At 40.4% G+C, this 26,223-nt stretch overlaps 1 protein-coding gene across 2 annotated transcripts in view; it reads left to right on the top strand.

Annotated features, from left to right (window-relative positions):
- Nucleotides 1-24,609, top strand: part of LOC142101991 (major histocompatibility complex class I-related protein 1-like) — a 35,524-nt gene extending 10,915 nt beyond the window's left edge. Inside the window, exons 1-6 of one of the 2 annotated variants that reach the window (XM_075186492.1) lie at nt 13,982-14,437; nt 16,917-17,180; nt 20,336-20,620; nt 21,809-22,081; nt 22,344-22,435; nt 24,030-24,609. In XM_075186492.1, coding sequence (XP_075042593.1) covers nt 14,341-14,437; nt 16,917-17,180; nt 20,336-20,620; nt 21,809-22,081; nt 22,344-22,435; nt 24,030-24,065 — 1,047 coding nt within the window. In that variant the 5' untranslated portion in view covers nt 13,982-14,340 and the 3' untranslated portion in view covers nt 24,066-24,609. Of the gene's footprint in view, nt 1-13,981; nt 14,438-16,916; nt 17,181-20,335; nt 20,621-21,808; nt 22,082-22,343; nt 22,436-24,029 lie in introns of those variants that run through there. The other variant, XM_075186493.1, reaches the window with a different exon arrangement.
- The last annotated feature ends 1,614 nt before the right edge of the window (nt 24,610-26,223 follow it).

Here is a 26,223-nt window from a genome sequence, read left to right as displayed (position 1 = left end):
TTGCTGACCTTTACACCATTCTCCTTGAACTTCTAGTGCACCTAGTCTAGTCCAAGCTCCTTTCTCATTCTCTGTTGCTTGCTTTTGCATAGCTTGGTTCGGTCAAACTTGGGGTCTGGGGCTACCACGTAGGCAACTTTCCCTTCTGGGATTGGTGTTACAGCAGCTTCTCGAGCAGTTTGGTCTACCAGTCTATTTCCCTCTGCCTTGGGCATTGTTTCCTTGGAGTGTGCTTACACCTTAATCACTGACAGTTTGGCAGGCATCTGAAAGGCAGTAAACAATTCTCTTATGTGGTTTGCATGTTTTATGGGTCTGCCCGATGACCCCATAAAGTTTCTGCTATTCCATATTAGGCCATAGTCATAAGCTATATCATAGGCATAGCGTGAGTCTGTGTAAATGTTGACTTTTTGTCCTTCAGCGTATATACAGGCTAACGTCAATGCTGTTAACTCAGCTTCCTGTGCTGACATATGCTGGATCAATTTGTGTGTCTGTGTAGTAACAGCACAACCTGTATACGGTGTGCCGTTTATGTAGTAGCGTGAGCCATCTACATATAGATCTATGTCAGCATCAGTGAGTGGTGTATCATGTATATTTGTTAGGCCCAAAGCCTCCAATTACATGAGTTAAATACAATTTAACAATTATGAAATAAAGCTTTTTGTTTGTGTATTTCTTCAGTTTCTACATTAGATGCTTCATTCAAGTCCTCATATCCCCTGTCTGATGATTCATCTCCTTTGTGACTCCCCTCTTTTGAATCATCAATGGGGAGCAGGGTTGCTGGATTGAGGACTGTGCATCTGGTAATTGTTACGTGTGAGGCGCTAAACAAGGCTACCTCATATTTAGTTAGTCTAGCTGCAGACAAATGTTTTGTCCTTGTTTGATTGAGAATTTCTGTGACTGCATGTGGAACTTGAACAACAAGTACATTATTATTATTATTATTATCATTTATTTGTTAGGCGCCACAAGGTGTCCGCAGCGCCGTACATAGTACAAACAGTAAACCATACAGGGTTAAACAGTACAGAACAGTAAACACAAAGTACCAGTGCTTCAGAAACTCCGGGACAGACAAATGGAGTAAGGACGGAGCAGAAGAACAGGTGTGGAGACACGAGGGAAGAAGTGCCCTGCTCAAATGAGCTTACATCCTAAGGGAGGGTGGATGAAACAGACACAAGAGGGAGCGATGATACCAGGGGAGAGAGGGAAGAGCGAGCAGAGTAGGTGAGGGGTTAGGTGGATGATTGGTAGGCTTTAAAGGAACAGGTGAGTTTTAAGTGCTCGTTTGAAGGAGCACAGCTTGGGAGCGAGACGGATGGAGCGAGGGAGGTCATTCAAATGTAGGGGGGCAGCTCTGGAGAAGTCTTGGATTCTGGAGTGGGAAGTGGTAATGAGAGTGGAAGAGAGGCGACGGTCAGTGGCAGAGCGCAGGGATCGGGCAGGAGTGCGAATGGTGAGGAGGTCGGAGATGTAGGGGGCAGTAGACTGGGAGAGATACATGGTCCAATACCATATCTGCTACCTTTTCTTTCAGTATTACTGCTGCTGCTACTGCTTTAATACATGATTGAGAGCCTCTTATAACTGGGTCGAGTTGTGCCGAATAATAGGCCAGTGGCCTTTGTTTCGTTCCATGTTTCTGTGTGAGGACCCCTAGAGCATGTGTACTGACTTCATGACAAAATAATATGAAAGGCCTGTCAAAATCTGGCAAAGTCAGTGCTTGCGCTGAAGTTACTTCAGCTTAAAATTGTTTAAACATTTGGTTCTGCTCAGAGGAGAGTGCAAATGGCTTACTATCATCCAGAAGTGCTAATGCAGGAGCACGGATGATAGCTCAAAAAGTTTTAAGTCTTTTTTCATTTATGTGCAAACATTGAATTCCCATCAATGTATTACCATACCCACGATACAAAGATGTATTTACAGTATATGATGATTACAGTATAGTAAATAAGGGCAGTGAATGTGTTTACAGCACTTGACTGACTCAAAACTATTATGAGGATAAAATAAAAACTTTCTGCTATCTACCATAATTTGACATTACATTGCATTACTTTCTTTCAAACCATCTAATATAAAATATGGTTAAAAAACAAAAATAAACCAAAACATCATTTCATATTCAACTATGTTAGTCCATTTCTCCTTTTCTTTTCAAAAACATACCTTCTGACCTTCTACAACATACAGAAAAACTACCTAGTTCATGCATTTGCTATGCGAATAGGCCATAAAGTCTAATATATTTTCTAAAACACAGTAGTCATTACTCAATCGAGTCTATGTTATATAAATCCTTCACTAGTTTTTACTTATGTTTGTTGTAGCTGTAGACCAATACATATTGCAAACTTCTATTCATTGGAAGTTGGATAAATTCAATCTGGATTGCCTAAAGGGTCTTTCTCTGTAGCTGGAGACCTTCTGTGAAGAGAAAAAAACTTTTGCATAGTGATTAACATTTATTCACCAGGAATTACTGTAACTGTAACATGCTTGTCAGTATCAGTACACCATTATAAGGTAACCAGTAAACATTTTTGTGCAGTGAACAACTGCTAATAATACACCTGTTTATGTGTTTCTCTGTGTAGCTTTACTGTGACACTATGCATTCCATGTTATGAAAACATGATTTCCACAAAGGGGCAGTCCTTAATCTCACAAACAGGGAATGTCATAGTGATGTGACCTGGGCAAGTGTTCAAAGCCCCTCCTTTCTCATCATCACCTAGTACAGCCCCCTTGAATGACTCTAATGTGTTTTCCGGGTTTACAAACATTCAATGAAAAACAGCCCTCTCTAAAGGTTCCAGACATTCAGCCATTTTGAAAGCAACACTGCTTCTCTCATAAATCAGAGTACTCTTGTTAGACACCTCGCATTGTATCTGAAAATCACTCAGTATTTTCTCAACAGAATCTCCCATCACCAAATATTCAAACATATTTCCAGATTCTGTGATTTCTGTGTCGAAAGTGCAACTATATTCACTTAAACAAGTCTCGCTCACAGATGGCATTTTATCTCATAACATTTCTTTATGGGCATAACATACCCCCCTGATTTCTGAGAACATTCATCAGCGCCATTTTCACACAAATTAAAACCGCTTGTAAAATCTACATGCAAAAGCTCACTACCACCTTTCTCTTTTAACTTAAAGTGAAAGCTATTTTTCCTCAAATTCACAGATAAAATTATTTTGTTCAATTACAGAAACAACTCGCTGGACCCCAGCCAACTGGAGGTCAGTGTTTTCTTCTGACACTATCTGTACATTATTTACAATTTTGCCCGTTCACTGAATCGTGCAGTGAGGAAACAAAGATTTTAGAACCTTTTTTTGCATCTCTTCAAAAGCTTACAATTAAGCAATGCAGGCATTACATTTACAAATGTACAACTTTTTCAACCTTGAAACATGTCTCTTGTAGAACAGTCAAGACAGACAAACACGGATCTCCCTCGCACGCAGTAAGACGGAGACAAAACTCACATACAGGAAGAAAAATTAACTGATATCTTCCAGCCTACTGCTGTTGAACTACAAGTCCCAGCATTAAACTAAATACAAGTCAGCTTCTCCCCATATCTGTACGGATATGGGGAGAGCGATTTACAGTTTTCCCGCTGCTCATAGCCCCCTTCTTATCTCAACACACTGAAATCTTTTACACAGAATAATGGGGGGGGGGCACATTTCAATCTTTCAGCTGTGCAGCATCAAACATACATTTGTAGTACACAACCTACTTGATTCATTATATCATTCAGCTTCTCATGCATTTAGCATATCCACATATTGACCTGATCTTCATAGCCAAGCCTTTTTATCCATTCTTTATAATTCAAATAAAACCAAGACCATTGCTCCAAGTCTAATGTCCTTTCTGAGGGAAATCCTTCTCTTTTGAGTACTTTATGAATCCCTTTAAGAGCTTTACTACCTTCTCTTTCCCACAGAGATCACCCAGCACACTGCTATAGCCAGCAACATAAAGTAGAAGAGAAACTCCTAGGCGCTGTGACAATCAAAACAAACAAAAAAACAAAAAGCCAAAGCAAATAAAAAACGGGATAAAAACATGTGTATTGCAGCAAACAAGTTATATCTAAAACATTAAACACAAAACGCTTCTGGCCAGATAGCGACATAAGTCATTCAAATGTCAATATCAGCATAAAAAATGTAATAATGAAAAAATAGTTCAAAAAAATATAATAGAAAAATATTTGGCTCCTTCGAAATAAAAAATTGACTCCATATAAAATGACTAGAAAGTCACCAATACCAATCCACAGAAGGCTTTCCCGTCCTTATCCAAAACCACAGAGGGGGAACCGTCACTCCAACTTTCCAGCGAGAGCAAGATAAAGAAGCATAAAGGTAAGTACTTACTATACCTATATGGAAGTCCAGCGTTAAAACAGTAACCAAAACAATCAGCTACTCCTGCGGCTGTGATGGATTCCTGTATGAAGTTACCAACCATCCGGCACAGCTGATATCGTAGAGCTTCAGCGATCTAGTGCAGGATAGTTCTATGCAAGCAAAAAAAACCTGCCGTATATAAAACTTGTATATCAAACCCCTAAAAATGTATAAACGTATATAAACGTATATCAAACCCGTGACTGATCTCTCCTCTGTATCATAGTTATATTCTGAGGTCATTCTGAATATTACCCCCTGACTGATCTCTCCTCTGTATCATACAGTTATACTCTGAGGTAATTCAGTATATTACCCCTGACTGATCTCTCCTCTGTATCATAGTTATATTCTGAGGTCATTCTGAATATTACCCCCTGACTGATCTCTCCTCTGTATCATACAGTTATACTCTGAGGTAATTCAGTATATTACCCCTGACTGATCTCTCCTCTGTATCATAGTTATATTCTGAGGTCATTCTGAATATTACCCCTGACTGATCTCTCCTCTGTATCATACAGTTATATTCTGAGGTAATTCAGTATATTACCCCCTGACTGATCTCTCCTCTGTATCATACAGTTATATTCTGAGGTAATTCAGTATATTACCCACTGACTGATCTCTCCTCTGTATTATACAGTTATATTCTGAGGTAATTCAGTATATTACCCCTGACTGATCTCTCCTCTGTATTATACAGTTATATTCTGAGGTAATTCAGTATATTACCCCCTGACTGATCTCTCCTCTGTATTATACAGTTATATTCTGAGGTAATTCAGTATATTACCCCTGACTGATCTCTCCTCTGTATCATACAGTTATATTCTAAGGTAATTCAGTATATTACCCCCTGACTGATCTCTCCTCTGTATCATACAGTTATATTCTGAGGTAATTCAGTATATTACCCCTGACTGATCTCTCCTCTGTATTATACAGTTATATTCTGAGGTAATTCAGTATATTACCCCCTGACTGATCTCTCCTCTGTATCATACAGTTATATTCTGAGGTAATTCAGTATATTACCCCTGACTGATCTCTCCTCTGTATCATACAGTTATATTCTAAGGTAATTCAGTATATTACCCCCTGACTGATCTCTCCTCTGTATCATAGTTATATTCTGAGGTAATTCAGTATATTACCCCTGACTGATCTCTCCTCTGTATCATACAGTTATATTCTAAGGTAATTCAGTATATTACCCCTGACTGATCTCTCCTCTGTATCATACAGTTATATTCTGAGGTAATTCAGTATATTACCCCTGACTGATCTCTCCTCTGTATTATACAGTTATATTCTGAGGTAATTCAGTATATTACCCCTGACTGATCTCTCCTCTGTATCATACAGTTATATTCTGAGGTAATTCAGTATATTACCCCCTGACTGATCTCTCCTCTGTATCATAGTTATATTCTGAGGTAATTCAGTATATTACCCCTGACTGATCTCTCCTCTGTATTATACAGTTATATTCTGAGGTAATTCAGTATATTACCCCCTGACTGATCTCTCCTCTGTATTATACAGTTATATTCTGAGGTAATTCAGTATATTACCCCCTGACTGAGCTCTCCTCTGTATCATACAGTTATATTCTGAGGTAATTCAGTATATTACCCCTGACTGATCTCTCCTCTGTATCATACAGTTATATTCTGAGGTAATTCAGTATATTACCCCCTGACTGAGCTCTCCTCTGTATCATACAGTTATATTCTGAGGTAATTCAGTATATTACCCCCTGACTGATCTCTCCTCTGTATTATACAGTTATATTCTGAGGTAATTCAGTATATTACCCCCTGACTGATCTCTCCTCTGTATCATACAGTTATACTCTGAGGTAATTCAGTATATTACCCATGACTGATCTCTCCTCTGTATCATACAGTTATATTCTGAGGTAATTCAGTATATTACCCATGACTGATCTCTCCTCTGTATCATACAGTTATATTCTGAGGTAATTCAGTATATTACCCCCTGACTGATCTCTCCTCTGTATCATAGTTATATTCTGAGGTAATTCAGTATATTACCCCCTGACTGATCTCTCCTCTGTATTATACAGTTATATTCTGAGGTAATTCAGTATATTACCCCCTGACTGATCTCTCCTCTGTATCATGCAGTTATATTCTGAGGTAATTCAGTATATTACCCCCTGACTGATCTCTCCTCTGTATCATAGTTATATTCTGAGGTAATTCAGTATATTACCCCCTGACTGATCTCTCCTCTGTATTATACAGTTATATTCTGAGGTAATTCAGTATATTACCCCCTGACTGATCTCTCCTCTGTATCATACAGTTATATTCTGAGGTAATTCAGTATATTACCCCCTGACTGATCTCTCCTCTGTATCATACAGTTATATTCTGAGGTAATTCAGTATAGGACCCCTGACTGATCTCTCCTCTGTATCATACAGTTATATTCTGAGGTAATTCAGTATATTACCCCCTGTCTGATCTCTCCTCTGTATTATACAGTTATATTCTGAGGTAATTCAGTATATTACCCCTGACTGATCTCTCCTCTGTATTATAGTTATATTCTGAGGTAATTCAGTATATTACCCCCTGACTGATCTCTCCTCTGTATCATAGTTATATTCTGAGGTAATTCAGTATATTACCCCTGACTGATCTCTCCTCTGTATCATACAGTTATATTCTGAGGTAATTCAGTATATTACCCCTGACTGATCTCTCCTCTGTATTATACAGTTATATTCTGAGGTAATTCAGTATATTACCCCTGACTGATCTCTCCTCTGTATTATACAGTTATATTCTGAGGTAATTCAGTATATTACCCCTGACTGATCTCTCCTCTGTATCATACAGTTATATTCTGAGGTAATTCAGTATATTACCCCTGACTGATCTCTCCTCTGTATCATACAGTTATATTCTGAGGTAATTCAGTATATTACCCCCTGACTGATCTCTCCTCTGTATCATACAGTTATATTCTGAGGTAATTCAGTATATTACCCACTGACTGATCTCTCCTCTGTATCATACAGTTATATTCTGAGGTAATTCAGTATATTACCCCCTGACTGATCTCTCCTCTGTATCATACAGTTATATTCTAAGGTAATTCAGTATATTACCCCTGACTGATCTCTCCTCTGTATCATACAGTTATATTCTAAGGTAATTCAGTATATTACCCCTGACTGATCTCTCCTCTGTATCATACAGTTATATTCTAAGGTAATTCAGTATATTACCCCTGACTGATCTCTCCTCTGTATCATACAGTTATATTCTGAGGTAATTCAGTATATTACCCCTGACTGATCTCTCCTCTGTATCATACAGTTATATTCTGAGGTAATTCAGTATATTACCCCTGACTGATCTCTCCTCTGTATCATACAGTTATATTCTGAGGTAATTCAGTATATTACCCCCTGTCTGAGCTCATGAACCGGCTCAAGTCTCTATTATTTGGCCCCTCCTCGGGGACCCACCTTTCATCATTGGCCTAGGCCCCTTCTCCCCTATCTGTGTGGCTTGTCACATGGGACACGCACCTGTTGAAAAAATACTGACTGTTTTCTCATGTAACACACAAATATCAACTTTAAATTTCAGTGTACAAATATGCTATAAAGTATTTGTGTGCTACATGAGAAAACAGCCAGCATTTAACTGCAAAACAGAAAACTAATTTAATCAGGCCCCTTGTCTGTGCCACACAAATAGTAATACACACATTGGAAGTTGTTTAATCAATGTATAAGCCGCAGGTGCTACAAAAGGAGGGGTCACCTGGAAAGGTAACGAACAACAATCCCCCAAAACAATACCTTGCAACTGTGCCGATTTTAGTGGGACATCCTGATTCGTGGGTTGCAAAAGGGGTGTGGCTTAATAGGAAAATTGAAAAGTTCTGCCCAAGTATATCCATTTGGGGATGGAGTTTGAGTATAATTGGGGCATGGTTTATGTTGTGTGGGCACATGCCTATGCAGACTGGCACTTACGCCCACCTGTGCTGAAACACATTAAACTGCAGAATAACTATCAATGTGCTTGTATTTTGTTGTATTGCATGTCCATGTACAGCATGCTGTGTAAGGGAATACTGTGACAAGGTGCATGCGCCCTTCAGTGGTTTGGAAATGTTATTTATTTTGTACCAGTAATATATTTTCAAGTCTAGTATCTTGTACTGTTTTATTATATAAATGTCTGTACATGATTAATCTAAAGTGGTTATCTCAGCAACTTTTCACTGTGCGAGGGCAATTTTCAGGGTGCCAACTGAAGGCAGATAAAGAGTTAACCCTGTGGAGTGTGAAACTGTATATTAATAAGTAGGATTTCCTGTGTGTGCTTAATGATGTTTGGCCTGTACACCATCACTGGAATAAAATCTTACCCCACAATAAATGTATTCACAAAGAAATAGACCAATCACAAAATCGAACCTCCTTTTCTTTATTATTCATAAAATATGTCTTAACGCAATCAATTTTATGAGTCACCATTACGTATAACACTGAAATATTAGAAAACAAATGACTTAAAATATAGTAAATGTGCTTCTGAAAAAAGAGACTTAATATGTATTAATTAAAAAAAAATTGTGTGGGACCCTATCCTTATAACCAAAAGTATTCAAAAAGGAATTATATATATTCATTTAGTTTTATCATAAGTTTAGTGCCCAGATGTATTAATTTATATTATATACATATAGGGCCTGATTCATTAAGGAAAGATAAGCAAAAAATTGAGTATGTTTTCTTACTCAAGTTTACTGGACAACACCATGGTACAGTGCAAGGGGTGCAAATTAGTTCATTATTTTGCATATAAAGTAAAAAGTATAAAGTAAAATACTGTCTGTTTTTTTCATGTAGCACACAAATACTTGATAGCTTATTTGTACACTGAAATTTAAAGTTGATCTATGACATGCCTTACCCCAACTATAAATCTGCCATCACATTTTAAATTTACCTCCCCATCAAATGCAACATGGCTTTGCCTTACTTACTTTTGCTTAACTTTCCTTAGTGAATCAGACCCATAGGGCCTCATTCTTAATCAGACACAACCTGTACACAAGTTGCGTTTTAAAAAAAGAGTAAATGCAAGCGTATCTCAAGATACTTTTCAATTTCTATCTGGGTGTAAGTACACTCTGCCTAAGTGTTATATCCCATATGTAGACAGACAGAACAGACTGCAGTATATACACAAGCATCCAATAAAAGGTCACATCAGAATACATAACAACAAATTTCTATTTTTTATTTACATTAAATAGATGAATCAAAATCCTTTTAATGCGTACTGGACATACAATATGTTTTTAAAATCTATCTTCCTTGCACACATGTGTTCTGTGCTGGCTAATTACATGCATATGTGTAGTTTTTAATACAAGGACTGTGACATGTCAGTCATCACTATCAGTCTGCACTTACATCTGCCCTGTAGCTGGTGCAAGTGATACGGCTGGAAACGGATGTTTAACCGGTCGCATCCACGTCGGCAGCCCTTAGTGTATATGGCCTATGTTAATGGACCCCTTACCTCTCCCCCTTTCTGCCTCTCAAGTCGTAGGCAGTTGTAAGTGTCAGCTGCGTTCAGACATGAATTGCATGCATCTGCGTTCATTGGTGTAAGGTCTCTTTCTGGGCTTACTCAGACCTATTTCACACAAAATACAGCATGGAAATGGACTTACATCCGATCATGAAACAGGTCCATAGTCTTTATATAGTCTTCACCTAGAGAGTTAATCAGAGAAATAGATTTATTGCAGTGAAATGTTTAACCAAATTTACTCAGATTTGGCAGCAGATCACTGTGTGATTAGTAAGAGGGTAGTAAGAGATTTTCTTAATATTCATTGTATTATTTATTTATATTGTTCATAAACCTATTGTTTACTCCCAGCAAACAGTGGATCTTTGAAATGCACAATATAGGTAATTGCACAGTAGCACCGTATCAGTGTTATATCTCTAATCCTATTTTATATTTATACCTGTCACTGGGTCTGGCAGATGTGTAGTGTTGTGTGTTATAATTTATTTGAATGATTGTATTATTTCCACTTTATTGATATTATTCTCTTACCAGATTTACCACAGATCGTTTTAATCCTAATTCTCATATCAGTTCATTTATCACTACCCACTTCACACTGACTTGTATATATTTACCTTATTTGTATCACTTTCTATCAAACCACCAGTTCTTATACCATAATTATCATCCCTCAGTGGTTATAACTGTTACAATACAAGAAACTCAACTTGTTACCCCATTCCACATTTAACACCCTGTGAAATTCATTTTGCCACAAACTTTGGCAGCAGTGACCCCATCTGGTGACTAGAGGCCTCAGATCCACACATGTAATGACAAAACCTTTATACAAGAGACGTGCAATATATAATAGATCACAGACGTGCTAGGCTTGCAGGTCTGTACATTTGATAGACAACCTGCACTTGGCCTCCAATGGTGACCTTTGCTAGTAAGATTCCTTGTCCCTAAGCAGGGCCGTATTAAGGCAATGGAGGACCCTGGACTAGGGGTACTGTGAAACCCCCATATATATATATATATATAGCACTTTCCTGGTCCTCTTCCTGCTGCCCATGCGGACAAGGTGGGCAGAGCACTGCTTAGTGAGGAGATCTAGTGTAACTATGAGTCACAGCCTCACAAGATCTTCGCTCTAGCAGAGCAATGTGCCCCGCCGCCGCCGCACTGACAGCAGGGCAGCTAACAGCATCAGATTTGCTGTTAGCTGCGCCTGTCTAGAATGAATGGGAGGCCGCCCCGACCCGATTGCCAAAAATATAACATAAAAATATTTGTTAGGGCCCCATAGCTGCCCGAGATCCCTGGGCTATAACCCACTAAGACCATTAGATTTATCTGGCTCTGTCCCTAACTAGCTGCCATTTAACTCCTGATGCTTGTTCTACGCAGAAGCACTTATTAGTATCACGGACGGCTGACATTGCTGTCCCGACGCTGAACTCCGGCTAGAGTCCTGTACTGATGCACTCTGGAAGGATTACTGTTGCTTCAGAATCAATGTATTTTATTCTGAGACATCTAATCTGTAGGACATTTTTACTAGCGCTATTTTAATACAGTGACTGTTTCTCTAGTCTCCATCCTGTCCCTCCGTTTGGAGATTTACCAGAGTCCTTTGGGAGCTGTGCCTGGAGGTTTCTGTGCTGTTCTCTATCGAGGAGACTTCAGCATTATTAAAATACCAGAATATTTCTGTTCCATCTGGATGTAAGGCCGCCTCTGTTCCAGACCAACCTTCACCCTCAGATCAGGTCTGCATTTCTTATACACTTACTATATAAGTATATTGTTGACCGGGGAGGGCAAGCAAATTTTAGATTTGACTCAGTAGCCTATCAGGAATATTTTAAAAGAAAAAAAAATGCAGCCCAAGGTAGCCCACTATGGGACCGGCCCGGGGGGCTGATGCCCCAACACCCCCCAGCCCAGGCTGATTGTGGATCTATACAGAGACTGGGTACTTGGGCATCAGGCGTTACCAGCCATTGGGGTCTCATTCTTGTGATCCCATTAACTGGCAGATCCCTGACACCTTTCATGGGCTCAGATGCGCTCCACAGTGTACCTACCTCCTCCTTCCCCAGGTGCACGTTTGTCATGAACGTCTCCAAGCATTTAGGTAGTGTGATCAGGACTGCACTGTAGCAAATCACCACAGGGGGGCCTGAGTCACTAGGAGCCTCCTGATTGGCTCCCCGCACTTTATAGTGCAGAAAGCTTCATACTGCAGTGTTGCTATTCCTGTGAAATGTCGGCCTGTCAGCTTGCCTGTTTTCTTTTTAAATGGAGATGTAAAAATAACTGCTTAAGTTGAATCTGTTCAGTATTTAAATTTTTTAAGGCATTTGGGACTTGTAGATCAACAGATGAATGATGTAAGATAGGCATCAATACATGGACATAGGACACAGTTTCTGAACTGTCATCATGCCACAGATGGCGAAGCCAACCACGTCTTGTACTGGCTCAGCATCAGGGAGAATGCCAGACTCTTCAGGGAGTGAGGGAGATCACCCCTATTTCAGGGAGTCTCCCTGACATTCAGGGAGAGTTGCCAAGTATGGTAGTGACCCACTTATCAAATACTCCACTTAAAGATCAAGCGATGGTTCCTGTACATGTCTCTCTTCCACACACCCAAAATATACATGAATTAATTAAACTATTATCAATGCACTGTCCTTTAGTTGGTGCACATGATGCACCTAGCAGGGCTGAATGATTCTTCTCACAGTGAAATATAATTATGGATCTTGGAAGTGGGAAACCTTTTTCAGCATTTCCTTATAATGCTTTCAGTCTTTTATTGTGTTTAATATCTCCCAGTATGTGAATAATGTCTTTGTGCTTTGTGTAAAAAAGAATTTTGTATAACTATGGTATTTTACTGATGGTTACGATAAATTAGCTCTCTTGAATGATAAGTCTCTTCCATATATTCCATATTACACAAAGTTACGGAACAATATGACAGTAGTACTATACAGGTATAAAGGTGACATACTTGCAGGGGCTGGCTGGGCTGGGGGGCATCTGCCCCGGGCCGGAACCATAGTGGGCTACCTTAGGCTGGGTCACTGGGCCATGTGAATTTTTTTTCATTTAAAATAGGCTGCTGTGTTGAGTCTTTTGCCCTCCAGGCTGAAATTTGCCAGCCTTCCAATGCATACTTATCTGCGGTGTAATGTTTGCAGCGTTTACTTATCTGTTTGTCTTTTCCGTATATATCTCTCCTGGAAACACACAGATTTTTTTTTTAATCGCTAGATTTCACTTCAGTTCTGTTTCTGTCACGGTAAACACTGAACACCAGTATATGTAAAGCATACTTGCCAACTCTCCCGGAATGTCCAGGAGACTCCCGCATCTTGCGAGAGTCTCACGGATTCCCGGGAGAGTGTGGCAATCTCCCGGATCTGCCCATTTCCTAGTGAAGTGGGCAGAATTAGGCCCCAAACACCGCGAATCCCGGTGAATCGCGGCGTCTGGCCCCGCCCCCGCTGTCAAATGACGCGTCATGACGTCACGGGGGCCGGGTCCAAAATGACGCACATTTTGGAGGCCCGCCCCCATCACGCCCACCTCCACCGGCAGGCTCCCGGAAAACAACTGTAGAAAGTTGGTAAGTATGATGTAAAGTTAAAGTCCAATAATAATTCTTCGTTTCCATTCTGCTTTCTTCTGTTCTTGTAGTTGTTCTTTATTATATAACTCTCGCTGCTGCTCTGACAAGCTTTATAATCTTTATTAATACCTCGTTACTCTTATCCTTACCCTTCATTCACTCTCTCCTCACTGACGTCTCCTTCCAGGACTTCACTCTCCAACCACATTTACCAACTTCCTCCAATCAACTGCCCACAACTGAGCTCTGCATACTCACTAACTGCCATGGCTCATGCCAGCTCCTTCCTCCTCTCCTCCCTCAAAGCATGCTGGGAGTTGTAGTTCTCAAAATGCACAAGCATGCTATGTCACATGGTACAGACAATGTTAAGTGATACCACAGTTCCAGGATATTACATCCCCCCTCCTCTTTATGTGAGAACTGGGAACAGGGAAGTTAATCAGCTGAAGCTGCACTGAATGAAAGTGAAAGTAAATTTGCAGCCAGAATGTTCCCTTCTTGTTCTCTCCCATGATCCCAGTTTGGTCCCAGCTGATTGGTCAGTGCAGCACTTAGACGCCCACACACATTTCCTCAGCTGCAGATCTGGCTTGTTGTATATACTGTACATATAGGGCTCTCAGCATCACTATTGTCTTAGATGCTTTCAATGGAAAAACTGAGAGGGACAGTCTGGTGTACGGTGACAAGACTCATTTACTTTCTAATCCTGAGGCTGCACATGACATGCTCCTCTGGTGAGTATGTCATTTACTGTATTCAACTTATTTTTAAACTGTATCTACTTCAGATAGATTAAGCCACTTTGTGTGCTGAAGCAATGTTTGTAAGAATATAGCTAGTGACATCTCTGTGACATGAGACACAAATGAGAACAGATACTGAGAATTACAGCCAGATAATAAAACTACAGAATAGTAACAGAAAGGGATAATAATACCCTGAAAACAGAACTAGGAGAAGTGGCGCTGTGTTGTTGTTCATGAATACAGAATAAGAACAGATACTGAACATTATGTCCCTCATAGCTCACAAGAGAAGTGCTCTTGTCCATGCATACAGAATGCAGCTCACTTAGAGTTGGACGCATTTCCATATTTGTGCACATGTATTATATACACAATAGAATAGTGTCTTCACATTTATTAATAAAAGTCTCATTATCATATAAAATGTAATGAAAAACAAACACAAATTAAATGAAGTTAAACTAAATACAAACATCTGTCCTTTTCCCCTTTAAAACTCCAGTCACAATCTTCTTACCTGCAGTAGACCAAATAGAAATGTCAATTAAGTATTGTTAGCAGATGACTGTGACTTCATACACTATAGCCACAACGCTGAGCAGCCGGAGGGGTCTATACGCAATTAGCCAATCAGAAGCAGCTGATTTTGCTCTATAGATCTCTAAAATGTTGCCAATTTCCACCTGACAAGTATTTGTACATGTGATGTGAAATGAGGGATAAAAGTACTGAAGAGGCTTTGAACTGCAGTGTTCTCTGGCTGAAAATATTCTTCTCTATAGTCCTCGTCAACTGGGCCCATTTGGGCTGATTGTTGTCTGTAGAATCAGTGATTTTTTTTTTATTAAGGCTTTAAAATCCATGCGTGAGTTTGGGCTAATTAAAAGGCCTTTGATAAATAGATCCAATTCCTTAGTGAGGGTTCTGGTTGTCACCCGACAATGACAATCCTGCCGTCAGGTATTATTGTCTATGTATGGGAGATACTGATTTATGGATTTAAGGCAAGAACAGTCTTCATAAGAGAAGGATGAGTCTGAGAACTCATGGAATATCAAGTCCAGAGAATAGGCAGAGTCCAGAGCTAGAGAAGTAGCCCTCTGAGAGCCAGCCTAAGAGACAGACAGGTAGTCATCTAAGATCCAGAGGTCAGAAGCAAAAGAGTTAGTCATCTGAGAGCCATGGGTCAAGAACCAGAGATGTAATCATCTGCAAGCCAGGGGTCAAACAAAGAAAGATAGTCAGGAATGTACAGGATACAGAATGCTGGTGTGATAAACTGCGCAATTAGGTTGTGCAGTTTGTGACTTTGATGATTAATCCTGATGGCTGGTGGCCACTCTATGACAAACACTGGGTTCTAATAGTAAAGAGTTCAGTTTAGTACACAGGAATATGATGAGGCACCGTAGGCAAAGCCAGTGGTCTGGTACACTGGAGAACAAAGGTCTGGTCAGGAGCAATAGTCAGGGTCAAAGCCAAATATTCAGTACACAGGAATGAGCTTAAGATGTTAGTCAGCACCGCAGGGGTTAATACCCTAGACTCAGTACATACTAATATAGGGATACAGCAGGATTTGTAATCTGGCAACCCTGTAACCGGGTTTGCCGAGTTACTATAGTGGATGAGGTACACCAGACGCCAATGATGATGCAACACCTGGGTCATTAAGAACAACTTCGCTTCATCCTAATACTTGTCTGGTATGCACAGCTAATTGATAAGTGTCGTTGGCCGCTACCGGCAGCCAGGACCCACAGCACCTTCTCTTCCTGCTCCACAGCCTGGACACTTATCAACGAGAAAGTATGTGATTTGTATCTAAAAAATAGCTTGTTATGGAGACCACCTTTGAGAGCTTAAGTTACTTTGGCCTGCAAGACAGAATTAGGCACAACTAGGGCTACAGTTTGAGACAGCTGGTTCATAGAAACAATCAGCATAAACTGGCAATATTGTCACAGGAAGCTCCTTATATAGGCCTGAGTCTGTGGTAACAATAGATGTAACCAACTCATTACTAACAGCGGGTCATTAGGTCATTCCCTGACGCAGGTCTGCACACATGTACTGATAATAAAGGATAATAAAACGGGTGCAGTAGGTTGTTAACTGAGCCTGTGGCTAACTGCGTAGATGCTGCCCTGTTGTACACCAGAGTTCGCCGTTTGAGTCTCACCATCACCAGACTCTTCCTGGGTATTGTTGGTACATAAAAGTCTCTGTCTATGGCATTGGATAAGCTGCACAGTGTTAGAATAGAGGCTTGCTAACAGAGGGCATATGAAATAGATAGAGGGTAAGTCTGGGACTGAACATATGCAGGGATAGGCTTGAGGGTAAGTCAGTTAAACATGTCTTTATAAATTCATGCCAGATACTTATGTATTACAAACATTTAACATGTATACATTACCACTTATCATTCTGATGTTTACTTCTTGTCATTTCATCTTGTCTTTAGGAAGACACACCCTTATATACTATTCTACCACAGTCCCTGCCCCCAGTCCTGGGCTGCCTGTGTATGCATATGATATGTATCTGGATGATGTAAAGATCATGGCCTACAGCAGTGACACGCACCGTATACAGCCCATGTTCCCGTGGCTGGAGAAGCATGTTAGGGCAGAGCACTGGGAAATGCATAACATGTTTGGACAACGCCATGAGATTGAAAACCAGCAGCATGCAAACCTCATACAGGATCTTTTCAACATGTCACATGGTAAGGATTACCTGTTCCCGCAACATTTCCTGAGTCTGTAATACGGTAACACATATACATTTGTTCCAACACTTAAAGCAACAATCATTCCTTAAAAGTTTTTACCGTGGATGTGAGCGGAAGAAGCATTAGTAAGCTAAAAGCCATGTGCTACTTCATTATGGTCCAGACAGCCACGACCCCCCTTTGTAGCTTCACATATACCCAGCATTTGGCCGGAGAGAGCATGAACCAAAGGTTGATGTTGGGGACCGGATAGAGTGATAGATTATTTTCACCGTAATTGGGAATGTGGTGTTAATTATTTATTCTCCTTTTGAAATTTATCACCGTCTTCACATATGCTTTGATTTGATGCCTAATGGTGCAAGTTTAAACAAATGGGAAGATGAAAACATACCGCAAACCTTCAAAAAGTTTTAAAAAATGTTCATTGCAACAATCACAGAGGAACGAAGAGATAATTACAGTATTGTTGGTGTTTTTATACTCAGATTGACAGTTTTTTTTATATGACAGTGAAAAGTAAAACTCCAAAACTGCAAGTAAAAATATTATTTAGAGAGAGAACTCTTTTCCCAACTAGTAGAACTGAGAGGGTCTCAGATTTGGGACTTTACAACTTGGAGATATCTAGTCCACCAGTACTGCATCTGGCTCATGGAAAGCGTTTGAATATAAACCACCTTTATGTTTGGTATAATGTTTTTTGTAAACCAAAATAAAAGTCTGAGTTTTTCTATGTTTCCTCCAAAAAAACAGTATGTGCTGTATCCATTAACCTTTCTAAATGTAGGCATTTTATTTACTATATAGCCACTATGGTGAGCTCTGTACCAGGCCTGCCAAGTTAACGGAATGTTCTAGTAGAAGAGGTGTGGCTAGCGTGTGGGGTGGGGCTTAGGGCGACAAGAGTTGTGTTCCTAAATGTTCCAGTCATATACATTCAGTCCTGCCCCATTGGGTTTTTTGCATGGGACAAAAAGGAGAAGCATAAATTTTAGCAAATTGCATGAAGTTGTAACGTATGTCACCAACTATTAAATAAACCTATAGAAAAGAAGGTCTGGTCTTCACCTATAGTAGTCCCTATTTCCCGTAGGGCTGAATATGCTCACTGGTATTCACCTGCTCCCCGGTCTTGTGCGATAATATAGGTTTATATTTATAGGCAGGTGCATACAAATATAGAAGAAGGTTCCTTGATAATACTAAACAGCAAATTAGAGAATTGCAATATATACACATGCTATGAAAACCAAGGTATAACCAAACAGAAGTCAGTGTGAGTAATAAGTAGGGATAACTGTAACAATCTGAAGTCCATGCAAGGGCCAGAATTCCTGTAAGAAGCTGAAGTCATGAGAACAGCAGACAAGAATAACTGTAACAATCTGAAGACAGTGCAAACAGCAAACCAGAGTAACTGAGAAGAGGCAGGACAAGTCAGGGCAGGCGGCAGATCAGACTATCCTATAACAATCTGAGGTCAGTGCAGGCAGCATTTAAAGAGTAAATGTTAAACAAGCACAGTGAGTACAGGTGGCAGACAGAGTAATCATTGAACTAGCAGGGTTAAAACATGAACATACTATAATAACACAGAACATGAACACCAGGGTAGCAAACTCTATAACTGGCAATTTATGAATTGCACTGAGAGCCTAATAAAGCTACCAGATCATTAGGGGTCTCATAGCATATAGGTTACTGTGAAGAAACAGTGTCTCCCGAGGCTGAACAACCGACCGAGTTCCCCTGTATGTAGGTGAAGACTCACACCCAGTGTCACGACTGTTAGTGGGTGTATGACTGGTAGAAGGTACCTGCTGTTGTTGGCGCAACTCAGAGGAAGGCGCGGAGTCTAACGTGCCCCTGGTATTCACCAGGAACCCCCGCAAGGAAGTATGGACTCCGCTGCAGGGACACGCAGGTCGCGGTCCTTCCTAGAGTCCACAGCGAGATACAAGGGGGTGTCAGACAGGCCGGTTCAGCAACGTTCAGGTAGAGGAGGTACAAAAGGGAAATCCAGAAGAATGGTGAGGCAAGCCGAGTCGGTAATCTTCAGGGAGCGCAGTACAAAGGCAGAATCCAGATAGGGGTGGTCAAACGGTCCGGGTCAAAAGGGTCACAGGCAGCACGAGGAAGGTCAGGAACAATATAGCAACTGGTACACAGAAACGCTGGAGGCAGGAAGACCTGATACTCTGGCACTGACTAGAGGACAGGAAGGGGTTTAAATAATGTGAGGATCCAATCAGCTTCAGCGCTGAGCGCTGTCATGCCTGCCGCCGGGAATACATAGCGTCCCGTTGCCTAGCAACGGGGCGCGTCATACTGCGGGGGAAATGGATGGCAGGGGGAATCCGGAAATGACGCGTCTGGTTGCCTAGCAACCAGACGCGCGATCACACAGTCAGGCGGCCGTGCGGACGGCGCCTGACACCCAGGCAGATATCCAACTTAACCAATGGCAGCTTTTACTGACAGAATAACAACTGGCACAAAACCAACAAATATACAGAAGTAATTGTTACAGGTTCATTCAACACAATACCAGTCCCATTATGGTTACCTTGGGAAATCTGACTATATGCTTAAACTTTGTTACCAACTCTTTCTACGCTTCTTAGCACAAGTCCCAGGATTGCTGAGCTCTGATCCTTCTGCCATTCTTCAGTCAGCTGGCAGGAGCATTACTCCCTACACCAGCCTGACAGATAGCATCACACTCTGATGGTCAGTACGCTGGCCCTGAACTGCTCTCTGTTGTTTCTTCTTATACCCCCAGAAAAGCCTCAGGCTTCAGGGATATGTTTGGCTTTCCTCTGTGTTGTAGGTTCTTAAGGTATAAGAATACAATACATGTTTCCTAATTAAGGTCATTAAATCAGGCACACAGTGCCGCCATGTCTGGCTTGTCAATACACCCCCAACCCTTTACTAGTTTGCCTAGCAATGTAGTTACCAGCACAATCTTACAGTCCTTAATCGTCCTTTAATGTACTGTGATTTATTTAGCAGATTTCTTGAGAAAACTATATGTCAGTAATATTTGTATGAAACCCGAAAAAAGACAAAACCGATTTACTCTTTTCTAATACTAGAAATGCCAAAGTAAACCTAAGTAATGACTTGTTTGTTTTTTATTACAGGACGATCAAACTCTTACACATACCAGATAAAATGGTCCTGTCATCTGCATGAAGTTGGCTTGATTACTGGCTCCAAAGAGTTTGGTTTTGACGGACAGGTCTTGATTACTTTTGACAAGGATCTGATGATGTTCATACCGGTGTCACAGAAAGCAGAGCTGGTAACCCAGATATGGAACCATCAGCAGGTTTGGATTCAGAGGACCAAGGCTTGTATTGAGACAGATTGTCCTGAGTGGATAAGTGATTACTTGAGACATGGTGAAGAAGAATGGGAGAGAAAAGGTAAGTGAAGACAACAGTGATACACATTGGAACATTGATAATAACTGATACTCTTCTTTAGTGGCCATGTGAAATTTAGGTTGATATTAAAAACAAGTGGAACATATGAACATCTTATAAAGATACATTTTACTCCACAATCTTCTCAAATCAGTTTGTCAGGCACCTTGTATCAGAACTCTGTGCTGTTGGAGTACCCTGCTCCTTCCACTAATTAGTCTGTGGCTTCCCGCTTGCCTCCCCTCCTCACATGGTGACACTACCCGTGTCACATGCAGTCCTGTCCTCACTAATCATACGAGTAGACACTGCAATGCCTCTCACAACCTGTGGAATAGTCTGTACTGCTTTAGAAATACTGATGGGTTGATTGGCTGAAAGTGGCTTTCTTCAAAACTGTAGATATAAAAGATGAGCAGAAGATAAAGATTGAATATATAAGGTTCCAACCTATATTGCAAAAAAACTAGGAAAAGGCACAATTTTCCACAAATAGAAAACGTTTCCACTGTTGTTTGGAGCATGACTAATCATGGATCCACTGTACATCATTTTACATTTCAGGAAAAAGAAAAGTTTGTTGCCAAAGGCTTGACATCATCAATAACCTGTTACAAAGTTCTAAAAGGTGATGCAACCCAGATTAACCAGACATTTGCTTTTATTAATCTAACATTCACCACTGATCGAAGTGTGTTTTTGCTTTTTCCTAAAATTGTATATATCTCTTGGTTTTATACTTTGTTATTATTGTATATTCCATGAGCATTTACACAGAGTACTTACCAGTACAGCTAGCCTTTGTTTCTCCTGGTTTAAAAGAAATTAAGAGGTTTGTTACTAAACCTTGAGGCAATGGGGACTGAATACCCCATAGAGAGTAATCTGTATTTCCACCTCCTGACAGAACCTTTCTAATATGTTTCCAGATGTGGAGAAAAAGCAATTTATGCTCATGACTGTCTGATTGTACTGATAAATTAATATAGGAGCTCAGAACTTTTTCCACTTTGGTCATTTTTATCATGAATAAGAAAGGTTCCTCCAGCCAAGTTATATGACTTGTTATGAGTCTCATTGTTGCCAACAGAAGTTCCATCTTGTCATAAGGGAGGATGATATGATTATGTCTCTAATCATCCTTAAGGGAATCCAATAAATGTAACACCTACTTTCTCCTCATATCAGTTCCCCCAGAGGTGAAGATTATCAGTCGCCAGTCAGATAGGGTCACAAAGCTTCACTGTTGGGTTTACGGGTTTTACCCCCGAGCTGTAGATGTAAAGTGGATGAAGAACGAGACAGACGAGGTTACCTCAGATGAGGACAAACAGATCCTCCCCAATCCTGACCGCACCTATCAGACCAGGGTCACCATAGAAGTGCCAGCCGGGGAGGAGGAGCGTTACTCCTGTCATGTGGATCACAGCAGCCTGGAGAAGACACTTGTTGTAAAGTTAGGTAAGTTTTACTTTGTTTATTTGGGAATAAGAAACTGAAATATTTTTACAGCTTTAATAATACTTTTTTGTTTGGTGGGCAATGCCTTACCACACCAGCAGATATTACATCTATACATTATATCTAGACTTTGTATTTGTGGATTTACCCTCCATAAATCACATGGGGCAACATACTAATATTTTTCGTCAACAGCAAAACACATCAACAGTTGACAAAGACTAATGACCACTCTTTCTGGTGTATCTCCCTATGTTCCCAGATACAGCGCTCACAGACACCTATCTGTACCTGTCAATCAGTGGCGTTGTTACTCTTATCTGCATGGCTGTGCTGGGAGTATTTATTCACAGGGTGAGTACGAACAGGATATACACAAATGAGTAAACACACTAAAGGGACATAAAATTATATCTACAGTTGAGTTTTAAAAAGAAGATTTTTCTAGAGCTATATTTAGTGTATAAATCTTTGGAGGCTTATGGTAAGGCTACCACTATGAAATAAAAGTATGTAGTTTTATTCACAGCACAGTAAACTTTCACACTTAAACACATTCCCATAGTGTTCTGAGGATGAGACAGTTGCAAACTGTGGGTCAGTATGTGAACTTCAATAGCTATGACTTGCTACCTGTGATCCTTAATTCATCTGCACATCATATATGGAGTGGCATAAACATGGGGCTAATAAGTTAAATGATATGTTGCATTTCTTTGATGCAGCATCTGGTGCCATGATTATTATTGCAATTCATCAGATAACACAGCGCCTTACATCAAACTGCGCAATAAGTCTAAGAGAGATATTAACTACTAAGTTATATGAGAGAAAAGGTAGGAGGTAACCCTCATTCAGTGTGTTCGTCTTCACTACGCCAATGCATTCCCATCATGGAATATTTTTTCCTAACAAACCATTTTTACACTAGTAGGTACGATTTCTTTTAATAAGTACGTACTGACAGGCCGGCCAAGAGAGCAGAGGCATATAACAGGTGGTTCACACTTTTGGCAAAATGATCATGTCCATTTTAAATTGGTACCTTCTACTCTAAACACAAACAAATTTGCAGTCACAATTATACTCAATTTACAATAATTGCTTATGAGAGTCATACAACTTCAACTTATACCGCCTCCTATCTCGCTTCTAGCAATTTAATATAATATAATTCATGCATTGCTCTCTGGGGTCAGGCTCACATCTTACCTGCACACAGGCAGTACCAGGGATTCCTTACCCCTCCGGCACCACCGCCACTCCGTCAGTTGGCGGACGGCATCGTGGATTCTTCGGGCATGCCCGTTCTATATATCACATAGGGTCTTTGCTGATTGGCTCCTGCCTTCCTATGCCTCCCCTATATATATGGCCCATCTGACAGAGGGTGACAGAAGATTCAGTCTAGTTCCTGACCCTTGATCCTGGCTCCAGTTGTATCCTGAGTATACTTACCTCCTGTGCCTAGTGTGTCCATGTTACTCAACCCACGCCAGTGTGTCCTGGTTATTTCATCGATGCCAGTGAATTCCAGATTATCTACCATCTTGTCTGCTTCTCATTATTTTAGACTCCTAACTCCTGCCAGTCATGGGCTGTGTGTCGAACACCTACCCCTCGTTAGTCTCCGCATCTCCATGTAGGTGGTGTCAAATTTGTCCGGCCGCTGAATCCTGCAAGTTTCAATGTGATTCCTGACACTACCTGTACTGTTCTTAGCTATTATTACCTTGATCTCACTGAAAACTTAAAATTATATTATAACTCATTGGACTCCACCCATAAACAAATGTTATTGGTTGGTTAAAATTTCTAATAGCTTTTATTAAAATTGTTACTATAATTTTTCCCTGTAAGTCAATGCTTTGCTTTGTGTAATGAATACTTGCATTCTTTTTAATTATTCTAATATTATTTATAACACTGACATATTTTCTCTCTCTAGAGATATACAAGTCAGAGGCGACAGACTGGTATCTGAATCTTCATCAGTCTCCATATTGTCCGACGCACCAGACATAACCAGATACCTTTTTCTTATTGACTGAGATACAGCTTTCATAGTGTCCTACAGGGGGCGCTGTGGCCATCACTAGAAACAATATGGGGCAATTGCTTAATTTCCGTGTTTAAACACAGTTAATGCTCTTATGCACTCCATGTTTCCATTTACCTGATGTAAAGTGGTGCGCTCCATTATATGGATGTACATAAAAATAGGGATACTTGATTACAATGAAAATTGCCCCACTATACACATATAGATACAAATGTAGTCATAGCAAAGGAAGACATGTAAATAGCATACACTAATTTATTGTATTTATGCTCTGTCCTGAATTTGGTATGAATGCCAATGTGTCCTTATTTTATATTACTGTGTATAATGTAATGGAACACACTGACAATGTGTACGAGCTCTTAAATGGTTTAGAACTGTTATTTATTTTGTACAGATAATATATTCACAATATTTAATATCTTGCACTTTTTTATTTTACAAATAAACGTTTGTACATGTTGAAGGTGATGTGGTTATCTCTGCAACTTGGGCCTCATGTACAGTTTTACGCAATTTACGCTTATAACGTACACTACAGCTCCCAGCATGTCCAGGCCACCATATGCTTGGGCATGCTGGCGACTGTAGTACTACAAGTGCCAGCATACCCATGACTGCCAGGGCATGCAGGCACTTGGTGAACTATAAGTGCCAGCATGCCCTGGCAACCGGGCCCACTGGGTCCTGCAGTGCACAAATAATAAATGTCAATAATACCCATACCCACAATTTTAAAAATACATTTATTTGAAATAAAAACATCCGTTCAACACCCTCTTTATTGCTCACCTGTATCCATGTGGGAATCCATGGCATCCTCTACCTCTGTTATAGACGTGGTTCTAAAAGGCGTTTTCTGTGCTTACGAGTCGGACTTACGTCCCAATATACATAACCTCCTGATTGGACAATTTGCAAAAACCTATAGCTTTAGCCAGCTGATAGGGCAAATAAAGAGTTTATTATGTGGATCGTGTAAATGCATTTTAATAAGTAGGATTTTCTGTGTTGCAGAGGTACGTCCCCCTGTCCGGCAGCTAAAACCAGTTTGATAAGACGTGTTTACTACTTAAACTATGTTAAACCCATAAGCTTAATTATTTTTGAATTGTATTAGCCTGCATCAACCTCACCTGCAATCTACTGATGGACAATTTTTTGAATCTACAAAGTGATTTCATACCAATAGCTGAAGTACCAATTGTATCAGTATGTACTAGTATGTGTTTATTGGTTCTTTGGTTGGGTGGGGGCATTCCCTTGTGCATAGTATAATGCTACCATGTGTAGTATGATGCATTAATCCACATGTGCAGACCTCATACCATTCACAATCATCAGGTAGTGTTGACAGATTTAACCGGGTGTTGAAAAATAGAAATATAAAATATGTGCTGAATCTGCTCTCAATGTCCAGACCCTTGTCACTGGCCCCGATGAACATAACTAGCGCTCCAGCGGGTGAAGTCAAAGGGGCTGATGTAGAGTTGAGCACAAAATGGGAGTAAATTAATGTTAAAGAAGGAAAGCACAAAGAATAGCATATTTCCACCCATATGTAGAGCCCTCAACATCACGAGATGCATCTGCATCAGCTGCGCAGGTGCTTGGCTAACGTCATCATCATCATCATCATCATCATCAGTGAGTATTTGCACCTTCTCTATAGCAGGTGCAAAACCATACGCTTCCTAATAGGTGTAATTGACCGACTTTGGAACGTCCGTTCTCTCCCCCATCCTGCCTCCTCAGCCGCAAGGAGTCGTGTCGGATAACCCTCTACTTCTAGAGACTGATGAACTGTTGTCAGATGAAAGGGTGAACTGATCGCAATCCTCTGGTCAATCGTCATTTTCTAAAGCGCTACATTACAAATCTTCGTCCTGATTTTTAGCCACTATAGGAATGCAAATTGTGAGATGTATGAAGCAGAGTTTTTGTAAACCGCCTGGTACCCACTGGATAAACGACAAGATACATAGAGGTTGTTCTGATAGGCGAGATTGCAAAAATCTGACATCACCGATCTTGGCTCATTATAGGATACTCTGGTCTGCTGCCCGCCCTGACTTCAGCT

The sequence above is a fragment of the Mixophyes fleayi genome, chromosome 9 (assembly GCF_038048845.1).
Source record: "Mixophyes fleayi isolate aMixFle1 chromosome 9, aMixFle1.hap1, whole genome shotgun sequence".
Lineage (NCBI taxonomy): Eukaryota > Metazoa > Chordata > Amphibia > Anura > Limnodynastidae > Mixophyes > Mixophyes fleayi.
Note: the sequence above shows the minus strand (reverse complement) of the source record. Positions and strands in the feature narration are given on the sequence as shown.